Raw genomic sequence first — 25,251 nt, forward strand, 5'->3', positions numbered from 1 at the left:
GCACTTTTACAACTGCAAAAATGGAAAATACCACGGCTTTGAAAACAGAATACCCAGGTTTTGTGGATAAGGGTGTATGTCGGTGACATAGTAATTAAGTTTAATCCACAAAATTAACGACTGAAAAACAAAGGAGGTTGACGACTTTTACAGACTGTTTCCGCAAACCTTTACTCCAAACGCTAGTATCTTGAGGACACACTCGACGGTGAAAAGAACCGTGAATACGATATTTATTGATATTAGAACCCTTTCGTATTGAGTTGAAGCCGCTGTTAAATCAACATCGTTTCCCTGTGTACCATCAAATTGGCTTTGGTTAGTGAACTGAAAATCAAGCAGTTTAGAAAACAAGCAAAGATTAAACCTCTTTCCATATCACACATCGTTCTATCTGAAATCAGCTCGATTTGAATCTGCACGTGGGAGGTTTTTTTCGTCTCCAAAACTGATTTACCATTTTGTTTATTTCCTTGCAGGTTTGAATTCAACTTTAAGGAGGAATCACATATCTTCAATAAGTTATAAAAGATGGAAGATATTGGTATTAAGATCAAAATCATTATTAGTGTGCTGATTTCAAACAGAAATTTAAAGGGAGACAACTTCAATAAGAAATACTACGTACATACATATATCCTTATCAGATTAAATGGATAGACTAGAGTCATCTCCCTTTATGAGTCATCATTCAGTATTAGGTATGTATTTGGACAATGCAATAAGTTGTGCTACGTTTTTGTAAGATCTAATGTCGTGCAACAAGGCAGGCCCAAGTCTCCATATCACCTAGCAACCAACGTCATGGCAACAGAAATTTGTATACGATTGTTAGGCACAATGGCATGAATAAATATATACTTGCATAAAAAATTGCATTGACACATTTCTTTCCCTTTACTAAATAATGCACCTGCACACTTTGTAATATTTTTTATGTAAGTATAAATGCTGAAGTAATTAAAGATCATAGCTCCACATTCTGAATTTGTTTCCATGACAATGGTGTATAGTTACTTGGTGAATGAGTATCATACACTAGAAATACCCAGATCCAAAGATTCAGTGACATCTACATTTCTATTCATACCAGGGCAATGAAAATTCATTCCTTTTCATACACAAACGTGTGTTTATCATTCCTATCTTCAAACATTTAAAAAACGTATGCTTAAAAACCGTTAGTAGCAACACACTTGATTACTTAAATCAAGAAAACAAAAGTATCCAAAAAATAAACGAACCAAAATAGTAATTTAAATTTCAAATTGATAATGGAAACATATTTTAATGCTTAAATGAATTTTCAAACAAACCCTTGATACAAGTTGGTGATGGATATGAAAAGTACACAAAATAAATGAAAACCCCATGACCTATAACTTTGCTAGCTTACCCTGCCAAACCCTATAAGCTTGAGAGTACATTCTATGGTGAACATTACTGTAAAACCACTATTTAGGTATTTCAAGATCATCTTGTAGTCTTCTGGCTGCTGAAAATACTGGATGGCAAGGAGAGAAGATGTCGTCAAAGTAACAACAAAATAAAACGTTGTCATGGCAACAGAATATAAAATATAACCTTTCATTCTTGGTAAAATACTGAAGGTGGTGAATGTTTTCATTGGTGCCAAAATATTTCCCCTTAAACAGTTACAAATTCTTCATTATTCCAATCTGATTCTATTACAAAACTGTATTACTAAGATTGTGAGTTTTGTTATAAATTTATATTTCTAAGTATTTTCCGTCTGTTCTTTTTGAAAAATACATAACCACTTTCAACCATAATTTATGTTCTGAGAGGAAAATATTGTAAAATAATAAAACAGTGTTAAAAAGGCCAAAACTTAAATGCCTACACTCAGCTTATTGGTTCATCGAAATGTCTCAGTTCTCAAAATGGGATTGAAATATTATTTAGTCTATTTGCTGCATTTGGATGAAACAATTTTCAAGCAAGATATTTTGATATTATGAATTATTCACATTGTCATTCTGCAATTTCAAGATACATAATAACCCCCATTTAATTTGATAAAGGAAAATTACAAAATTAAATAAAGCAAATCGAACGTTTTCATGAAACAATGTAATGATAAAATTAAGATGTAAACCTAGAAGTGATTACATTTCTTTTAATAAATATTTATATGGTACATTTAAATAAACAATACTGATAATTGCAATGTGAAATACATAACGAAATGGAAGTACCATCCAGACCTTTTTACAGATAAATTATGCTATTATCTCACTTAATGAATATTGCATAGGACACATATAACAACACAAAGAAAATGTATATGCTTACCTTCATCATCAGAACTATTGTATTTAGTGTGATAAGTGTCATGACAAAATATTCAAATTTTTGGGAGACGACCAGGCGCCAGACTCGATATTTGGCCGTCCCCTTCTGAGGCATATAGCGACTGGTTGGGCGCGCATTAATTGCGTAGTCTATGCATTGTTTCTGAAATGAAAAAAAATGGTATCATTGTCCGAAGTACATTTGTGAAATTGACACAATGTTAAACAGCATGCATATCACTGACCTGTCTAAACGGGAATTCTTGCTCATAATGAAACCAATTATATTTTTGTCTTCTGACTACAAATTTTCTATCAAACATCAAAATGTCAAACAAATTTGATCTAATTGTAAATCAATCGATTCCAGTTGCATTCAAAAGCAAAAAAAAACCCAGAATTACTACAATAAACAATTTTCCCCTAAATGTTGAAATTAAAGAATTGAAATTATATATGAAATTATTTAATGAAATATAAGCAATGAAGTTGGCAACATTTTATTTTGAAATTTGTTCAGAGGGATTTTACTTTCAAGAATGATAATACAATACAATTTGATGCCATTTTAAGATGAAAGTACAAAACATTGAAACTGAGGCTGATAGGAATACAATTAAGTGTGACAGAGCCCAATGTATTTAGTAAATTACAAACACACTTTTTAATTCAGTGTTTGTTGATGATACCAAGAGCATGAAATAACATGATTCTGTTTTCGGTAATATTTATATCATTTTAATTCTGGGATAAAAAAAGATGCTAACATAGGGTTAAAAGTAAACAAGAGAATCACCTGATTTTTGTCCAGGTCCTGGTCTCCGAGGTCACTTTCTCCCTGCTCTTGGAATGTAATGATGATTAAGGCCACAAATATGTTCACAAAGAAGAATGGAAAGACAACGAAGAAAAACACATAGAAGATGGCCATCTCCATACGGTAGCCAGGCTTTGGCCCTCTGTCCTCAACTGTCGAGTCCATTGAGTTCTTTAGCACACTGGTAGATAGTAAACAGCATTTTTTTTAAACAGTTGATCAATAGATTACACCATTGTCATTAACTGTCACAATATTTCGGCCTTCAGACCTTAAGCACTTTATTTTTTTTTATTTTTTTTTAAAGCAAGATCAACGTAACGTAAATTCACTATTGACCATCGTCCTTGCAGAAGGCGTCGTTCTTCGGAAACCGCAAAATGGAAGTAGCTTAAATTAACTGTGACTTTTGGTTAGGAAGCAAAAAAAAATGGACAGTGAATGACAATTATGTTTTGTTTTTTCCTATTGAAAGCCTTTTTGTGTAAATGTATCATGTTATTTCTTTTCTTTTTCTTTTACATTGTAGTCAATCTATTATTATTTACAGATGCTAATTGATTTTTTTTTAAATGCATGCTATTTACGGGATAATATTTATGCTATCTTTGTTCTGATCATTAGATCGTAGAACACATGCTTGCACTTACTCGGGCCAGCCTTCCCCTGTAGTAACGGTGAATAGCGTCAACATCGCAAACACTATGTTGTCATAGTGGAAGTCTTGGCGTCGCCACTCCCGATCTTTGACTACGGGTGAATCAGCACCTTCCTCATAAGAGAAGTATTGACCTCTGAAGAGTTTTAGAAAAAAAGTGAAGGATTAAATTCAAGTTTACTCAAACACTAATCTTATTGAAGAAGATATGTCACAAATATAAAAAAAAATCGAAAATATTTCGAAACAATTTTCATACAAAATATTTATGATCACTCTTGGACGTACAAGATCATATAAAAATAGTTTTGACCAGTTAAAAAAATGTAACATAACTTTGTTTCGATTGAATGAAAGTTATTAAAATTTTCTATATGCGACCAAATTGCATTCAAAGCAATAGACAAATGTAGTAATGGGATATAGGTGCCGGTATACAGGATCCAAAAACACTGACACTGAAAAACATCTACAAAGGTTTGGGAAAACATTATTTTCAATTTCCCACAATCATTTGAGGAACAAAACATTAACAACATATTTGAAAGGATTAATTCTTTGGTAGCGGGCCATTATACTTTTGGTATATTGTGACACATACTGGCATTCTTTTTTAGTTTCCTTAGACTCGTCGGTACAGAAGAAGAATTTTCCCTTGAACAACTGAACTGCTATGACGGCAAAGATGAACTGGAATAGCATGTACACGATAAGAATGTTTGACACGTTCTTCAAGGAATTCACCACGCAGTCGAACACGGCCTGAAAGGATATAAAAACATATTCATTACATCCATAGCAAAGCTTAGATACATTTTTTTTTTATTAAAAACTAAGGCTGTTATTATGCAGTGTAATAACACGATCAGATGAATTCTAAATATTGAAAATGTGTAATTTAAGTATGATATGACAAAGTTCTTCCTTTTCAATTTGACATGATTGAAACATGTTAGAGCTTGTTTCATACACATCTATTGGGAACTGGAAACAAAATTTTTCTTAATGTTCAAATCTACTGAAATACGAGTGCATGTTGAATGCCATGTGTAATACGCAGAGCGGTACATGCGTTACATTCAAATAGTCAAATGAATGATACATACTAATAAGAAGGACTGTCCGATGTAAATCAAGATTTGAAACAAAATTATTGTAAAATGTTACTCGCCAGTCAGACATGTTTCTTGGCAGAAACCACTCGCCCAAACTAGTTTTCTAGTTGCTATGGGAACAAGAGAATCCTGAGTGTTCAATACTTACCTTCAGCTTCGGAACCCTGTTGATAGTTTTGAGAGGACGAAGCACTCGGAGCACCCTCAGAGATTTGATGGTATTAAGGTTTTTACTCGCACCATCACTGTGAACAGATATAAAATTACGCTCGTCAAACCGATCATTAGAAAAAAAATTGTCGGCGTAGAACTGTGCAAGCAAGGGAAGACACACAAAGCAATGAGGTCTAAACAGGTGGGTAAAAAGAATTTAATACTTAGTGTAGGACCAAAGTAGGTGTGCTAAGGGGGATACTCATTTAAGGGTATATCTACCTTACTTTCCATGCAATTTCTTTCCTAAGAGTTCTATTGAGGATAACGTGCTACCTTACACTTACATGTACAATAACCACTAAAAATACAAAGTAAGAAAGCACCTATCTAAAGTAAGCATTTCTATACATATGACAATTACAACCGCCTCCTTTCTAAAAGATTTCCGCCCGAAGTTGCATAAAAAATATTTTTTTGCAAATATGAAAATGATTTATTTAAGAAAAATTTGTGAATTTCACAACAATGCAAGCATCGAAAATTCTGATCTTTTAGGTTTAGGTTTATTTAACAATAAGTCAGGGAGATAATTCTTACACAAATCACATGTTTATAATGTAAGGTAGCATACAAACTTAAAGACAAAATATGTGAAAGAATGATTATAAATATCAAGAGATGAATGGATATTTATGATAACAGGTTGTGAAAGTTCTGGGAATGTTGTACTTGTTAAAAGAGAAAGGCAAGAAAGAGATACTAGTTGCTGAGAAAAACGGAAAACTTGATAAATGTGCATGACTGTCTGCAGTAACTTGAAAGGGTGATAGAAAAGATTAAAGTGTGGATGGACAAATAATTAATATGTGCTCCGAGGAAAAGGTTAGAAGTAAACATCTGAAATCATTTTGTCATATTCTCAATTTGATCACGAAAGAATTCGGCTTTACTGACAAGGATCTCTGTCAGTTTAAGATGCAAATGTACTGAAAACACTCTTGGTGTGCTAATCAATATTTTTAATAAAAAAAATGCAAGAAGTGGAGATTTAAAGATGGTTTTTATAAAAAAAAAAAAAAAAAAAAAAAAAATTTTTAAAAAAAAAAAAAAAAAAAAAAAAAAATGTTTAATCAAATTTAGAAAAAATCTACTGAGCAAATGTTTCCCCGATACTGTTGACATATCAAAATCGTTCTTAATCTGAATATGCTCTTTTTTAATGTAATAAATTTATCTCTTAACAAAATTGAAAGATTCCTTTAGTTAATCAAATGAGAATATGTCCGATATCAAGATCAAGATTATTTGAATTACATCTGAAAAACTATGGCATTATATCTGCGATTGCAATTATATATTTTTTCTTTTTTCTTTTGGTATACAAAATATAGCAATGTATTTCTTTTAAAAGTAATCTTCATAAACATGTAAACCAGGTTGACAAAAATAAGATGATGACGATGATTATGATGATTATGATGATGATGATGATGGTGATGATGATGATGGTGATGATGATGACAATAGTGATACACCCTGGCAGATACACTCAAGATTACAGTTAATAAAATCGGTGTTGTTGACACTGATGTCGACAGATGGATGTGTTGACATAAGTTGTAACTTGCCCCATATTCTGTTCAGTAAAAAATTTCATCTTAGACCAAGTACACTGTCTAAATTACACTTATAGCGAATATTTTATACCTAATACTGTGACACAACTACCTCGCTTTCAACAGAGTTTCACACTTAACGTTATTTGCTATTTTACTGCATCACTGTTAAGAAACAGCGATACAATTTGATGGGGATAACTCTAATGATAAAGATGTTAAACAAAAGAGTAAATGAATGTTTGATTAGGAAATAGAAGCATCTGAAATGCATTTTTCAACAAGAGAATTTAGTTATGTACAATAACAAAAACAGTGTTTTCACTAAACGTCTTATGCAAAATTATTCATGAGCATAAATATCCATACAGGCAGACTCTATTAAGACCCTAGTCGAGTCTAGCTATGGGACAAGCAACAATAATGATATTATATAACGTGACGATCATGTCATATGACAGGCGAATAGAGCGTGTGTACAACCAGGGCAAGGTCAGGGAGGATTTTTATCTTGTAGAACGAGCTATATTTATGAATGGATTTATATTGTATATATAGCTATTCATTTTTGTTTTCAATTTTCTTTTGATAAATATTGTTTTCGCATTACCAGCATTCCTAATAAATTATTCCTTTTTTTCATTATCATATCTATACAATATGTGCAGGTATAATTTTGAGCTAAAATGCTGCAATTCTTTGATATCTTCTATTTGTTTCTACATATTCGATATAACTAAATCTTGTACCATTGGAAATCATGTTACACAAGAAATATCATTGTAAATGGTAAGTGGTGTAGCCTCTTTATCAGTAATACACCACGAAAGGAAGAAAATCTGAAAAAAGAATTCAAACTTAAATGCACTTTAGGAATCGAGAGACCTGGTATAGATATCATTGATCAACTCCATGGGCTACCCAGTCATACAACAACAGATAAATCATCTTAGCCAGATACTAGCCAACTCCATAGAGTAAATACATAACTTCTCAGATATACAACTAGACGACAAGGAAGTTAAGCGCCACTCTCCATTGACATTATACCACATTACATACATATATATATAAGCCAGGTCAACACTTCCAATAAAGGGCACTTGTAGCGAAATTCATACACATTCTGATCTGTTGATACATAGTTCAGGTGGCTTTTAAAAGGAAGTACTACAAATGCATATTCTGCTTTATATTCAAGCAGTTTCCCATCCACATTGAAAAGTAGCCAATTTCCCGTTAATTATTTACAAAGAAATGTGATTTTTTTTTTATATGACTTTTTATCTCAAAAACTAGCGTAATGACTCTAATTTCATAATTAGATTAACTGATACGCTAAACCATGCTAAACCGACGTTAATCACCTGATCTGCTACGCCATGCATTACTGATAATGCAAAGAATACAGGTTTAAAATGTCTGTGTGCGTGAGATATGATATTGTGTGTATTTAGATACGGTGGTACAGCATGTCTAGTGATTTAGAGTGACAAAGATACAAAAGGTGACAACAATTGCAGGATATGTGGTTGCTATGACATCATTATAACAATGATGATGTCATGATAATAATGGCATCATCAGAGTACCAAATTGATCACAAACTCACCGAACAAAAGAAATCCATAACAATGGTGGTTTTTTTTCAAAATTTTCACCTTAATTGACGCTGATGATGGTTTTAGTGATTTTAGTGAGCCAAAATAGGTTTTTAAAATTTTCGATAAAATTGTCATAAATTTAATTCTATGTTATAGTTTTTACTGAACAATAAGGTAAATGGTAGAGTTTTTTTTTATAAAAATATATATCTGATATCACAGAACGAAATATATACTTGTGAATAAAACCCCAGAAACTACATTTTTGTTATAACACAATCACTTGCATAACGTCAATATCATGTACCAATTGATTCAAATCATCTTCTCAACAGTAACAGCCAAACAGTACATCCAATAGTTGTGAAACAATCGCTGTGGGGTTTTTTTAAATTAAAAATATATGAACGTAAATCAAATTATTTAAAGGATGTTCTCAAGAATTTTGAGATTATGCCACCAATATATACCAAATGGGAGAAAACTGACCCCATACTGAAGCATATCTTAAACACTTTTTCTGTTTTTTGAAATTATTTAATATGTGTTGAATTTTTGCCTGTAGGAAAAATTTCGGCATATAAAAAAATATGTATATATATATGTACTGTATATGGTTATAATCTTTTTTTTTCTTTTAAAGCTTAAAAACACCCGAGGTATTCTAAGTGCTTATTTCTTGTAATTGTATTAAAAACTACTAAATGATAACCAATAAAAAAAAAGATTTTGTGATCAGATATTTGTGCAAAAACACTTAAATTTAGATAGGAAATGGGGCCAAATTTCTAGATATATCATTTATAAAAAGTAAAATCCGTGCAAGGTAGCTCAACGTCTTCCTCATTACAAAAGCAATGTTGTCTATAGATGGCAAATGGCTGTTCCGGAAGGAAGTGAAGCCGAATTGTACATGTCAAATACAATATTGATTTCAGTAACACGTGGTTTAAAACAAAACCAACATAAAATAAAAAAGTACAATTTTGAATATATATTTCCGTTTTAGCTTGTTTCACCTTGGTAAAGTAGGCAAAAGAGTTCCTCTTGCGAAATACATGAAAGTAATTAAAACATAATGCTAACATTCTAACAGTACAACATGTTTGTGGAACGTTAGTGATCATTGACATCATGCTAGCATATCAATTCTTGAAATGAAAGAGAAGAGAAACCACATTGTCAGTTCCAATGCTAGAAACATCTCAGTGTTAGCTCTAAACAGCATACAAGTACCGTGATAATGTGATGTCGTCATCGACTACCTAATCTAAACGCCCAAAAACCCTTAACCCAGTGACAATTAGAGGTCACATGCTCAAAATTTTGTAGAAATATTATAATCCGTGATGGCATCATACAAAATTACAATTTGTGATAGCATCATACTAAATTAAGCAACTGAATAATGCCTTACATATAATTTGTAAAAGTTTCTCGTGACATTTTGACTGTAGATTTTAATGACATTCATATGCTTATACAAACATCAAATTGATATTGATGTCCACATAATGATGCTTTTTTCGTATGAACATTTTTTTTTAAACAATTACGCTTAATGTAATGACATTTATTCCGTATATTGATTGCAGTTGCTTCAATTTTGAATGAGACTATTTCGTTTCCGTGTGATTCTGATAAGGGGAAACAATTGTTGATATAATGAACGTTGATCTATTATTGTTTGATAACACACGTATCCATTCAACACTACACGAAAAAAACGTCAAAATTGCTATGTCACTTAAACATTAAACAATGAGCTTCTAAAATGTATCAAATCGCCATCCATTGAATAACCTTGCAAACAATACATCTTTCAAAAAATATATGCTAATAAAGTTATTTAAGGTCAACCCCAACTACAAAACAATCTGTTATGTGAAGCACTGTATTCACCACTACATAAGCCCCTCATCTGATTAAGTGGCATTTCCTACTTCCAAGCCCCCTTGATAACAAACCACCCTTTTTACACAAAGCAAAGATAACAGATCAATAGACGATGCCTTCCCGTAAAATGTACCTAAAAGACCATTTTGATATATTCCACCTAACAGACGATGGACAATGTTTCTTTAATGAAGGATTATCATAATTACTGTTTCAAATGGCCATTAGCATTAGTAATTAACTATGGCAACACATAGCACATTTAATATATATCTTGTAAATTTCACATTGCAGCATAACAACTTCAATATTTTCTGCAAAATATAATTTGAAAAATTGCATATTATATTAATGCATAATGCTCTTCACTAAAAGTTTCAAAATAAGTTGAAAAAAAATCTATATGTACATCTATTTATTTAGAAGAAAGCATTATATATAAATATATTTTGTATCTTGATGTTAAAACTACGGTGCATGTGCTGTTTTGGCATTATGCTATCTTCCTAGAAAATATTTCACAAATTATTATTCGAATCAATGCGGTGAAAAAGTGTTGAAAAAATCTACCTTTAGAGAAAGAAATTGTCATGCAGAGAAAATATATATTCTATTACCCAGTGCTTACAATGAAAGAAGAAATGATACGATGGTTACAAGGCGAAAATATATCAAACAAGCTTGGTCACCAGTCCAGTAGTTAAGACAGGCTTAACAATTGATCAAGTTTGATTTTGCTTCCACAATTACAGTTCACGCAATATTATTTCATATATGACTGTTTTCTTTAACATCAAAACTAGCAGACTCTTTCAATGAACCTTTTAACAACCAAGCATACATATTTGTGACATCATGTGTTTTTCTCAAATGCTAAATAGCCGTCTCATTTGAATTTTTAACATGTGACTTGCAAATATCAAAGTATGAAGAGTTGACTTAAATCGAATTAATCTAATACAAATACAAATAAACTAGACTATGTGGTTTAATTTTAAGTAACAAACCTGACGATAAAATCGCTATTGGAATTTATTACAAAAAAGCTGCTAATAATCGAAAAAGGAAGACAAAATATGCTGCAATTTAACAAAATTGTGTCCGTAGAAAAATAACATGCTTTTTCATTAAATTGGAAAAGAAACAAAAGACAACGTTTTAATGGGGTTTTCTTAAGTAAGGGACTCGGGTAATAATTGATTTTAAGCATATCTAAAGTTTGGAAAAGGTAACTTATGAGTATAATTATTTTATCGACAAGAATTTCAATATTATGATTCCTGTTTGTTCTTCATTTTATGGTAGCTTCGAGTACTCCGAATGCTTCAACGGAATAAGATTATATTAAGGTCTGTGCTTCAATAAGGCTGTTTCCATATGAGCTCTCAGCCAGAAATAGCTTCAGTTGTATTCAAAGCATCATAAATGTCCACCATTTCTAGGTTAATTCATCATCTTCTCCTCTACATGCAAACTCAGTTTTTCTTTAATTATCATTACTCAAATTAGAAATTCACATTCTTTAAATATTCATTTGCATATAATTTTATGCCGTTCATTTCGTTCTTTGAAATGGTATGGATATCAAAAATCTTATTAATATTACTGTTAAAGTATATAGTTAATAATGTTTAATAATTTGAGTGCAAAAATGAAGTGAAAATATACTTTTCATGCAGTATATATTTTCATGTGTTTATCTGATGTATACACCGGTGTTTATAAATAAAACCACAGGGTGAACAGTATAATAATCCGCTTACAACATTTAATTAGTAAAATTAACAGAAACTTGTTCCTTTAAGCAAATTACATTTATAATGCTGACAATATAAAAACAGTTCATATATCTCTGCATGAAATATGTCTGAAATATGTCTGATATCAATAACGCTCTTGTGAATATTTAGGGTCTGTTGAATAATTTTCACTGTCTCTTAAAAAAAATCTGATATTTTCAAAATTTGAATTTCTCTGCAAATGGAGAATAAGTATTTGTTAGAAATTATACAGAATATTTCCACTATATCCACACAAATTGTTTAGCACTTGCTGAGTAGACAAGCGTATTGATAACATTTTATAGCTGCTGATATTGTGTTCTATGAAATGATCCCTTATTTCATGAAATTATCATTATTTTTTTCCTTTAAAAATGGTACAGGTTTACAGAATTTAAATGGGAAACCTTTGAATACCTTTATATCGTCCATTCACAAAACAAAATTTGATTCCTCAAAAACAAACACCAAAAAACCCCAAACGAATTAACTCCTCACGAGTCATTCAAAATAATCTCAATTTAAAAAAATAGTAGAATATTTTTAACACTTAGCGCTTACGAAGACTTCCGAACAATTATAAAATATTCAATAGGTAGTTACAAAAGAACATACAAATTTTAAATGTTTTAAGCCACAACCATTTATTAAGTTTTTCATCCGAGACCAACGAGTTTATTTTCATTTTTATTTAAAAAAAATATCTTAACATGGACCTAAATGTCTTCAAAAATGGACGATATAGAAGGAGTTATATTGTAACAAAAGGACCAGTCGGTCTTGAAACGTTGCGACACGTTTAATATGTACTTGTCTGATTAGTGATATGACCTTAGTTCCCTTGCCTTGAATTAAAACCATGAAGTTTAAATTATCTCTAAAATGAAAATTGTATACCTGGTATATTTTTGATTAAAAGAAGTTTTTGATTTGGTGTGGTTTTGCCTATAAAAAGTCACCGAGCAGTCAATTATTTGATATTATATATTCTCAGATTGTCTGTTCCCCTATACATCAACAATATTGTTTACAACCTTTTTTCATATATTACATTCTATAGCTTTTAGTTATATATTCTTATAATATCACTCAATCTTTTCGGGTCCAGAAATTGAGAAATTGTGGTACAAGATTGTCCAGAACAACAGAGAGTTCAAGAAAGACAGCTCGGTATCACTGTATCCGTAGTCGATAGTACAGACGGGAGTAAAGAATGGTGGAAACAAGACAAAAATTGGGTGGATCTGGGCACACATGGTTAAGAATTTGTGTTTCTCTATTCCTTACTTATAACTCAAGGATAGTTTAATATTTTTTTCGCATAAATAGCAGTATATGCTGTTGAAAAATTATATCAGAAACGATTTCTTCATGTATTTGTTCCACTAAAGCAGCAAAAACTGATGATGAACAAATCAGAGAAAAATATTTTCAGACAATATTACGTATTGATCAAATCATGAACTTGTTTGAATGCACACCCCTCACAAAGATTACCTGACCAACAATATTCTTATTTGTTTCAGTGGACAAATTTGGTATTAATATAATTTTAAATACTACAATTTCTGTTACAGTTAATGCATTAATATATCAAATGCTGAACTCATGACAAAAATAACCCTTAATAAAGTTGTGCAAGGTCATCGCCAGTTAATATGCAATGGGCATCTATTATGAAAGATAATTAGAAAGCATAAAATTAGTTCTTAAATTGGAGGAAGTAGAAACAAAAAAGGATACTGAAAAATGGATAAACATCATGCTGACGAGTATGGAATAAAAGTTTTACTGACGGAAACTAGAAAGGAAAAAACAGTTATCTTGGAATCATATGTTTTTCTCATACTTGAAAATTGAGAGAGGAAAAGACGAAACAAACGTTTTTTTTCCTTGTTCATTTCCTTCCACATTATTGTATTCAACTGCGCTAAACCCTTGCAATATTTCAAAGGAAATTATGATTATTTAAATATTTATATTTTTATCATTTGTATAATATTTAGTCATTTTTAACAGTTTTGTTTTACATATAATTAAAAAGCTATTTTAAAGAAATGATTTCTTGTTCTTTAATGGGGGGGGGGGTCCATTTATTTATGTTGGGTTTTTTTAGAGGGAGAAGGGATCAAGTTTTGTCCTACATACTACCTGTTATACTATTATGCAAAAAAGTGGATGTTTCAAGAAATTTTAAGCATTCAAGTGCATAACATTGACAAGATATGACAAAGACATGCAAATGTTATTTATCGTAGGGCTGAATTTTGAAAAACAAATTTGCTTGATTGATAATTTAATTGAAGTGATTTCAGTTAATTTTTTTGACATTAAAAAGGTAAACATTCAGGTAAGATTTAAACAGTTCTGAGACATATAGATAATTTAATTAATATAGTGTATTCTCATTAACAAAAGAATTTCGCCAGAAGAAAAAAAACTTGTTGAATGATTTAATGTTAAACAAATTTTGCAAACAAATGCATTTCTTATCTACAAAACTATTTCGCAGGAGAACAAAAATGCTTTATGAATTTTACTATGGATTGTTTTAAAAGAAATTTTGTACATGTTTCAAGTAGACTTTTTGAATGCAATAAATAACAAAAAAAGAAGTGATAAACAGGCTAGTGTGATCCAGTCAGACGACCTGGTGTTCAAAATTAAGGAAAGGTTCGTGGCCATATTGACGCTGTACTCGGGAACTGGCAGCTCTTCTCTACAGACTTACCTAAGTGGGTTTGCATTACTATGGAGACGAGATGGTAAATACAATATGTTAATAAAGGTTGTTTCTATAGAGACGAGATGGTAAACACAATATGTCAATACAAATGTTGTTTCTATGGAGATAAGAAAGAAAATACAATCTGTTAATAAAGGTTGTTTCTATGGAGACAAGAAGGTAAACACAACATGTTAATAACGGTAGTTGTTTCTATGGAGACGAGATGGTAAATATAATGCTTTTGAAAAACGTTCTTTATTATAAAGAATAATTGGATTCGTTTATGAAGGTTGTAATTTCAATGACAACGAATTGGTAAATGCAGGTAGTCATTTCTATGGTGATTAATTTATAATTTGTAAACAGAATAAGTTAAAACAGAAAGGCTGTCAGTTTCATTTCTATGGAAATTAATTGGTTAATAAAAATTGTTATGAATGAGTTGAGTTGGTAAACACATTTAGGTTAGTACAGGTTGTTGTAATCATGGAGAAGAATTTGTGAACCTATTACGTTAAGGAAGGTTCTAGTTACCACGGAAACAAATTGATAATTACAATATTTTATAAATAATGATGAAACCTTGGAGACAATTGGTTAACACAATGTATGTTTACTTATGTTACGAATGAAACTATAAAAAAAAAAATCTTACTTCACAGCCAAAACAAGCACCTAACCAGTTCGGTTTGACACAATCTATATTGATCCACAATACAACTAACACAAAGAAAACATATATAATAGATCTGAAATATTCACAATGGTCAAGGGGCAAGATACAACATATAAAGGGGAAAATACAGTTTTATCAGAAGGAAAGAAAGCCAAAGTAAGCACAAAAGCCGCATTAAGAAAAAACAGGTTTTTTCACGGGTACACACTTCAATTTAATTCAAAAGAAAAATACTTTTTTCTTATTTTCCTAACAAATCTGCCAAATATAATATTATATTGATATAAAATAAAAGTGTCTTTCGCTGATGAGTTCTAATACTAATCAGAAGATGAAACATAACGGATTCAATAAATTTAAAAATCTCCCCGGTAACAATCTAGAATACATACAGTATTATGAATATGAAAAATAAATCCTGAAATGTGATGCTTTATTATCAAACTGAAATAATATATGGATCATACCATTCGAAAAAACCTACTTTAACTTTTGACCTATGACAAATTTTATAACATCAATATATGCTGTTTCGTTTCGTATCATATATGACATAAAGAAGAACGGTATATCGTAAATGTCTTTCCCTTACAATTCTTTATTTTGCACGAAAATAACAATATATAAAATACCATGAAATATTTATTGTAAAATCAAGTATCTGGAGTATTTCAGTAAAACATCTACCCAACCACAGGACTTTGTGTTATTTTTTTCTTACCACTCACAGGACTTAATTAATAATTTGCGCTGAAATAACAGGCAAAGAACCCATACACAGAAAAAATATATTTTGGAGTCCAGGTGTCGGGTAGTTTTTTTTTACAAGAACATCCCTTCAGAGAATATGTATATATGTATTGTTATAAATTGACATACACAATAAAGGAAATAAGTGTTCATCCTTTCACCCTGTCAAACATAATGGACTTATCCATATCAATGCATGGTTAATAGTTATAAAGTATACAGAGGTGAAACAGTTAATGTCCTTGTGAATAATTACAAATATAATCCGCAAAATCAAATATGCAACAAATAACCTTCAGCCCCATTGGTAATAACTCAAATGAAATATTTTGCAAAATTTAAAGTCTTTCATTCCATAATCAGACAAAGAAATCAGAGTAAGAAGCCCTTTACCGTCAGAAGATGTAAAACTACAAACCGGGATATGACTAACAAATACATCAATAAAATTTACCAAAAATAGCCAGAAAGGGTTTGTTGAAAATATGTATTTTTAGGGGTTTTTTTGTTAGAAGAAGTGTTAATATGGTATTTTAGCTGAATGCATGTTAATTAATCGTTATGCCGCGCGTGGGTTATTGAATAATCAGTATTGGAGTATATGTTGTGGAGTTGTCACGACAAGCAAAAGTAGCTGCATCAGCAAATAATACGCCAGGTGATGAACAACCAATAGCCACAAAGAAAACAAATTACTCTGCAAACTTATCAGCTTACTAAATTACCATTTTGTATGTTATCTATTTCTCGAGTATAGGATTCATTTGAACGTATGTGTTGACATACCACCTCAATCATCAGATTCAAGTTCTAATATGTGAGATTACCGGGCTTCTTGTGTACTATTTATTTATTATAATAAAGTACTCTCAAACTTTTTAAAGCTATAGAAAAAACCTTTTTAAGTCACACACTGGGAAAGAAATAACTTGCAATTCACTTTTGACATACAAACATGAGGCTAAAATATATTTGCCTCTGACATTTCCCTGGCCCAAATAAAATACATAAACATTTACATCTTTGAAATCAAAATATATGATATCATCATTATTATTTTGGTAATTTTTCTTTTATTTGAAAATAATGCAAGATATCAGGAAATAGGTTGAACTGTTTTACCTTGAACCGACCTACCTACTCATAAAGAATTTAGGCAGATTCGGTTAGGGACAACCAAGCAGCACTTTAGACATGGCTTGTTATGTAGGTATCTCCTTATAGTATTTATCGTCATTATACATTCAATTGACCTCTAAGCTATTTCTTCTAATATCCATATATATATTTACTGTTTATTACACACACAGAATAAGTCAGAAAATGATACGTACGAAAAATTGAAGGCAACGAGGGCACATATAACCACAGCTGCATCGAGGATGTTCCACAGATCTCTACAGTAGGAACCCGGATGTAGGATCACTCCCAGATCTATCACCTAGGTAAACAAAGGTATTTCAACGTTAGGAATCAGGAATCAAATAGTTATGAAATATTTGAAGTTTTCATTAAAATATTGAAACTTATAAAAAACCAGCATAACATTACTCAGGACAAAGTATCTTCGTTAGACTCTACATGTCGATGGTTTTTTTGGATTTATTGCTAATTTACATGAAAGACTGATGCAGCCAGACCATATATGTTAATCTGGAAAATTAGTACAACAAGGTCTCGTCAAATTACACAAAAAAAACGATGAAAATAGCAATCGTATGATAACGATGTTTTATACAAAACCACCTATACTGAACCATCAAAAAAGGAAAACTATCTGTATCAAGTGAATATGCAATGCAGATGTTTAAACGGAAAACTAGAGTATTGTGAGTGTACATCAAAAGTTCGGGGAATGTGTTTGATGTTAAGACAAAGAAACATACAACAGGTATAACAATTGTTTGTAAATGTAAGAACGAACCTTTAGGATCATTTCTATGGTGAATACGGCTGTAAAAACATAATCGAAGTATTCCAGGATGCTGTTGTGGGTCGACTTCTCTCTCACGGGATCCTCTGTAGCCAAGGCAATACTACTGGCACTTATCACAATCATGATAAACAAGTCAAAGTAACGGAGATTCACCACAAAATGACAGAATCGGCGAATTCTGAAAATAAAAGTTTGTAAACTATATTATACACGGTCACTTTATCTTGACATTTCACAATTACGTCTGCCACTACAACCACGTTTTTTTCAATATGACATCCAGTAAGTACCTAACTAGTTTTCAATGAATGATGATGATTCTTTAATCATTCAAGTTTAAACAAGGGCAACAACTCTGTTGATATAACAAAATCCAAAACAAATACATGTAAATGCAGATTTAAATTATATAATATGGTTGACAAACACGTTTATCCTCACCATTTAATTTTCATGGCTAAAATATTAAAATAAATCGGATAATTGATAATTGATTTCAATTAATATTTTTGACATTAAAAAGGTAAATATCCCTGTAAGATTAAAACAGTTCTGATAATTTATTCAATATACTTTTTTTGATTAACAAAAGAATTTTGCTTGAAAAAAAAAATCGTTTAATAATTGATTTTTTACAGCCATAAAATTGTGTCTGACCTACCGTAACCTAAGGCCACCATGTACAATTTGCCTAACCGCAACTGTTATGTTTATAGGTTTTCGCCTACATGAGTTTGACCATCTCCTACAACAATCCGGACCTTTACCTCCAAAATGACTGATGACTTAATACCCCACGATTTACACAATACTCACGGGTTTGTTGGACCGAAGATGAACATGGAGCTGTACGGTAACATTGGTTTAGGACCACCAAATGAGTTCTCCTCCTGCTGCCCAGTGGCAGCTTCCGGAACGTCCACACTACTATCATTACTTCCTACAAAACACATGCAAGAACGAAGCTTCATTCTCAGTCTTCGATAGAGAACCATAATAGAGGTGATTATAGCACGATAAATAACTTTCTCATGGGGATATAGCACGATAAATAACTATCTCATGGAGATATAGCACGATGAATAACTATCTCATGGGGATATAGCACGATGAATAACTATCTCATGGGGATATAGCACGATAAATAACTATCTCATGGGGATATAGCACGATGAATAACTTTCTCATGTGGATATAGCACGATAAATAACTGTCTCATGGGGATATAGCACGATGAATAACTATCTCATGGGGATATAGCACGATAAATAACTTTCTCATTGGGATACAGCAAGATTAGATATATTTTATATACGGTTTCCACAAAGAAAAATTCTGTCTTTAAATGTACACGAAATGGAGTTTAATCTTATATGAATATCGATATAAACTGTTGAAAAATGATGTAACTGGGAAAGTTTTTAAACAAACTAAGTTTAAAAGTAGTTTCCCTGATAGAGACTTGACATGGAAAAGTTAACATCTCGAAGTGGTTTTTTTCATGAAGTTGATCTTTAAGAAAAGGATAGAAAAGCTTTTGAAACAGGTGAATTTATCTGCCACATATAAAAAGGTACAACTATTAAAAGCTTTCGCCTCTTCCTGCTAAAAAATATTTAAGAAAGAAACGTAGAGAAATATATGTATCTGTTTGTATGTTTATAAATAAAAAATAAAACGCATATCTTACAAAATAAATACAATATTTTCTACTACATAATACTAGGAAATATAAGTGCATTATACTATACTATTCTAACTACTGTTTGAAAATTATAATCGAAGATATATATTATTGTGTATGACAAGATATCTTTGACATTCAAACTTATTATTATTATTAAGATTGTTTTAAAAATATTTGTGCAATTAATCAAATAAGCATGAGACCATGTATTCTGCTATCAAACATGACAATTTCTATCAAAGATGCAGAGGAAGAATAAAAGTTCAATGTTTGTGATTACTAGTGAAAAACATATGCACAGCCAGTATAAATTCACAGGATGTCCTGATCTATCAAACAGGTTTTTCCATTCAAATATAAATCAACCAATATTCATGCACAAAAAACAGAATGAAAATAAAACCAACAACAGTTGTAAATGTTTAGTTTGACTTAGAAGTGCAGTAAAGTGACTGTTTTTGTATGTTACTGACTGAATCGGTAGCAAAAATCACTGTTGACCTCATGTACATTGCCTGTGAATTTTCTACTATGCATATCTTAATACGGAACCTGAAACAAATAAATTAGTACACAACCATCTACTGAGCGTTGTTATAAAGTAGTTCCCAATCAAAGACTGCCATCCGATACCCAGATATAATTTGAATACGAATTAGCTTAACATTAAACCTGTAACTCTTATGATCTGAATATATCAAGATATGCTGCTTGAAAATTACAAATTACATCAATACTCGAATGTCTTTATAAGATATTTTTTAAATTTTCACGAGGCCAAAAATATATTTACATTGCACACATGCTTTAGGGGAAAATAATCGATATGCATTGATGCAAAAAAAACATATATTTTGTAACTAGAATACTGATAGGTCAGCAAGGCCCCTGCTGTATGCCCGACAGTGTATCTTCCGTATAAGCACCGAGCAAAAGCAAACGTGATCATTTTGGATTTAGGGATATTGATAATATGGCCTTATGCATGTATGCTTTCCCGAGATAAACTGCAGTAATAAAACAGAAGTTTCTCACATATGTGTCACCACTGATTTCAACGTTTTGAAACCTGAAAAATGGCCTTTCCCGTTTCCGTTTTTAGTAATAGCATTTAACCCACTATTGCACATCTGCATATAATTACAGCATATCATCATGAGAAATTTCAGAAAGTTTGGCCTCCTGTAATGCCCTTATCTGATTTCTTTTTGACTGTATATTCCCAGTTCTATTTTCAGTAACAGCGACCTTGACCTAGGAATATCTCAAACCACTATTGCACATCTGCGTATATTCACAATGTATCATCATAAGAAATTTCAGGAAGTTTGTAACAGTGACCTTGACCTTAGGAACTTTTTAAACCCCTACTGCACATCTGCACATCACAGTGTATCCACATGTAAAATCTCCGAAATTGTGGCCAGCTGGATCATGAGATAATCTCCGGAAATGAAAGTGACAGACGGACGGACGGATGAACAGACGGACACTGTGATTATTATAGGGCAGCTGCATTAATGCGGAGCCTTAATGCGGAGCCCTAATTATATTTCTGGGGGATATTTATATTTTGCTATTTTGTTTTCAGAGGCTACGTAGGTAGGCATGTTTCAAGTTAATAAATATCCATTGGGTTATAAATATAAATAAAATATTTCTTTATTTAACAAAAAGAAGGTTCATTTGTTTGGTCTAACAGATTACTTTTTTCAAATCATACTTAATTGAAATTCGTCTGAATTGTAATAACCATATTTGACAGTTGTCATATACCTCATTTTGAACAGCTTCATTTATACTCTTGAAAACATCAAGGCACTCACTATGTCTTTTAAGCATAAGAGTAATCTTATTTTTTGGAGGTTTTTTTCTAAACAATGCAATATTTTGTTAAATATATGCTCTGTTTGAAATTTAATTTAAATTCTTCTGAAAAAGATCAACAGATACACCCATTCAGTGAATGTAGTTTCAAATGTGAGACAAAAACAACTTAAAATGGAAAATGAGTCATCATACATTATAGTGCAGACATAATGATAAATCAAACAGAAATTTCCTGGATCACAGAAACGTCTCCACAGAATTGTGTCTCAAGTTAAAATAATACAGAAAAGCACAACTACTTAAAATGTTCTCCCAGTCCAATAGCAGAGAAGATAGAAAAGAAAAATCCCCCAATCGCTCTCACAGGGGGACAACTATGTACCTCCTTTTTTCATGTCCATTTCTTTCTTTTTCCGTGCTAAAATTGTTTTTAGAAGAAAAGAAATCATTGTCATAATTTTCTTAAAACTATACTTTAATTATAGAAACCAATTAATACTAATACAATGCATGCTAAATTTTCTTTTATTCTTTTCCTTTCATCAAACTTCACATTGTTTATCAAATATATCGCTAGATTGTACACATTATAAGCCAGTCAAAAGAAATATATGTTTTTTTCGGTATCAGCTTTGTTTCCATTAGGCTGACATTTAAAGATTCTGTTTCCACATAATTTCCCTTAACTTTTCGCACATCAGATTTGAAGTTTAAAACTACGAAATATTCCTCAACAGACATGGAACTGATAAGCTTATTCTCTCATTCCAACAACATTCACACAAACTAAATAAAAACTTCATTTGAAGTTTAATGAGAAACATTCTAAACTCCAGAAAAAATCATTATTTTTGATTCCATTGAAAAAGGAACTTTTCCCTGTATTTCCCTCTCTCACTGTCTGTCTGTCTGAATTCTCGCTAATGACGCATAATACGTTTTTCATTTAAAATCGAACCCTAAAAATCTCAAATTTTCCTTTAATCCAGTGACAATTACCTGAATCGGACAATGTGATGTTGTCAAGATCAGTATGGATGTTAGCTTTGTTGTCCATTTCCAGAGCTAAATTTTTGTCACGGTTATTCTTGAGATTATTTTGGCTGAGGTTTCGATCCATCTGACTGCCGGCGTTACTGAAACATATACTGTAAGTGCAATGTTTATCTAGAATGGTAAAATGTAACAGTGGTGAAGTACAGTGGGTCACAACATCAAACAACACACAACATTCGTCACCGTGAAACACCAGCCTCCACAAACTTTATATCTCATTTTGTCACTAATGGATTTGTTTCTTCACGAGCCAAATAATTCAATTTTCTTTCAAATGATTGTTTTCCCCACAAACCAAAATATGAAGTTTTTCTCTTAGTTGATTTATTTCTCCTCCAACCTATTTTTTTTTTTTTTTTCATTTAATATTTCTTTTCATAGGCCAAATAATATGTTTTGTATGTCCTAATTTTCTTCACATACCAAACACTTTGTTCTCACAAAAGATTTTTTTCTATGCATGCAAAACATTACATTTTTTCTCAAATTATCTTTCTTTCATTGCTTAACTACTTCATGGTACTGTTTTAGTTTGCAAATATAACTTCTGTTTTGTAATTATAGTATAGAATTCATATATTTATAAGATAAAAACAAGCTTTCGGAGTTTAGTGTTTCACTGTAACACAAAACTAGAAACAGTTCATGATAAAGCTCAGAAAAATTTGTGTGACGCTGTATTTATTTTTTTAAGTTAAATTTTGCAAATTAACATTGCTCAAAAATAAATATCTTTTACAATGAATCAATTCTTTTGATGAAAACACTTTTAGTTTTAAAAGTCAATAGTAAATTTATCTCCTGTATATACTCATTTTTTTATTGCAAACTTTTCTGATTTTAAAGTGGCTGGAAATCTTTACGATGTTTTGTAGTAATTGCTTTAGCAACTCAACAATATGATTCAATTTTTATCTTCAGAAGTAGAAGGAAATCTTTAAAATGTTTTCGTTATCATTCAGGATCCCTGTTCCACTTCACTGTGGCTTTTCCTATACACAGTAGACTCCCCCTAATTTTGCTTTTGATATAACTGTGACACAGTTTTGCTAGGACACTTCTGTTGTTTAGGTAGCTCAAACGGTTAGAAAGATAGTACAGCGATCTGAGGTCTGAGGTTCGAATCCTTGTCTAGCCCGGCTGACCTTTTAATTCTCAACACACTCCTGTTGATTATATTTTGTTTTTTTCATTTCTTTTTTTCATTAAAGTCGAAGGTATGGTTTTCTTTTCATGAAGGATTTATCAAAGCTACATGTATAGTCATCCAAAAAAACAGTTTCCATCACTTAATTACACTTTTTTGACAGGGATCCATCAATTGTCAAATCAACAATCAATATTTGTAATGTTATTTAATTTAGAATGATAATGATAAAAATCTCCAGCATTAGAAATTTGGTGATTTAAGATGGAAAGTACAGGTATGAATAGAAAATTAATAGCAGGTTGCATACAAGGTCAGGGTCATAACAGTGACAATGCACAAAGTTCAAGGTCATATTGGTGGTACCGGGTAATACAAAAAGTTTAAGGTCATATCAGTGGCAAAACACAAAGGTCAAGGTCAGTAGCAAATTAACACAGAGATGAGGGTCATGGATGGTGATGAATCATGAAGATACAAGATATGTGATTTTGTTTTGGTAAATTAATCTTTTTGGGACTGATTAATAGAATGCTTTTCATGAAGAAAAGATGACAAGCCTTTCGTATGTGTAAATTGAAACAAAACAACAAATCACCCCAAAAAAGGTCTATTTTCTCATTTCAACAGCAAGTAAATTTGTTTATTTAATGTCAAGACTTGAACATATTTGATACAGGGCCATGCCTGAAATCATGTTTACTTGTCCTGACTGAATCTACCTCAATCTTAGAGAGCATATAAATGCTGGGTAAAAGGTGTAAATTATTTTCAATCCTCTCCTTCAGTTTTAAGATGCTGAAATGCATACAGAAAAGTATGAGCACATAATCAAATGTCAAGAATAAACTGGCGATGGACCTCACAAGGTTACGTGTGACACGCTGCACTCAGTGTACAGAGTTTTGACTTTTGACTTCATTCTTTGACCGTAACCTTATGAGTACACCGTTAACTCATATGTGTTTTGCTTTATCAGAACACAAACTAATCCCAAACAAATTGCAGGGATAGAGGAATTTTTTCCCTATTTTTTTTATTGGATTCATAAAATCATATTTAAAACTCATTTCCACTGGCTGTAGTTATAAATCCATATGTGTGAATGATAATGGATGGAAGATGTTATTTCTATAAAAGAAAAGGTTGACACCAGAGTACAATGAGGAGAAATGAGCTCAATTTAATAGCATATCACTTCACATTTCCACCATGATTTAAAAAAAAAAAAATGTTTATTTTAAAAAACGACAGTCAATCTACAATGGATAATAGTAACAATACTTTTATATAATATCCATTTAAAATGATGTTTTGGTCATTTTTCTTGGTAATGTTGATATTTTTTTCTTATCAGTTACATCAAACTTTTCCCATAAAGACTACATATATAGAATAATGAGGTAACAATTGTGGCATTTAGTTGGTAATTTTTATTTGCAGTGTCAACGATTTATCATATATATATATATACCAAATACTA

The 25,251-nt window shown here is 31.3% G+C and overlaps 1 protein-coding gene across 7 annotated transcripts in view; it reads right to left on the bottom strand.

The window, feature by feature from the left end:
* LOC110467402 (voltage-dependent calcium channel type A subunit alpha-1-like) overlaps positions 1–25,251 on the bottom strand; it is a 274,929-nt gene that overhangs the window by 37,048 nt on the left and 212,630 nt on the right. For 4 of the 7 annotated variants that reach the window (XM_021524541.1, XM_021524542.1, XM_021524540.1 and 1 more), the window contains 13 exons: positions 22,565–22,713; positions 21,948–21,983; positions 18,865–18,988; positions 18,037–18,226; positions 17,447–17,553; positions 14,690–14,707; positions 9,301–9,327; positions 5,054–5,150; positions 4,392–4,552; positions 3,783–3,926; positions 3,112–3,313; positions 2,317–2,478; positions 169–327 (listed from right to left, as the gene is read on the bottom strand). In XM_021524541.1, coding sequence (XP_021380216.1) covers positions 169–327; positions 2,317–2,478; positions 3,112–3,313; positions 3,783–3,926; positions 4,392–4,552; positions 5,054–5,150; positions 9,301–9,327; positions 14,690–14,707; positions 17,447–17,553; positions 18,037–18,226; positions 18,865–18,988; positions 21,948–21,983; positions 22,565–22,713 — 1,576 coding nt within the window. Of the gene's footprint in view, positions 1–168; positions 328–1,396; positions 1,505–2,316; positions 2,479–3,111; positions 3,314–3,782; positions 3,927–4,391; positions 4,553–5,053; positions 5,151–9,300; positions 9,328–14,689; positions 14,708–17,446; positions 17,554–18,036; positions 18,227–18,864; positions 18,989–21,947; positions 21,984–22,564; positions 22,714–25,251 lie in introns of all 7 variants that reach the window. The other 3 variants (XM_021524546.1, XM_021524543.1, XM_021524547.1) reach the window with 2 other exon arrangements.

Source organism: Mizuhopecten yessoensis, unplaced genomic scaffold (genome assembly GCF_002113885.1).
Source record: "Mizuhopecten yessoensis strain PY_sf001 unplaced genomic scaffold, ASM211388v2 scaffold11173, whole genome shotgun sequence".
NCBI lineage: Eukaryota > Metazoa > Mollusca > Bivalvia > Pectinida > Pectinidae > Mizuhopecten > Mizuhopecten yessoensis.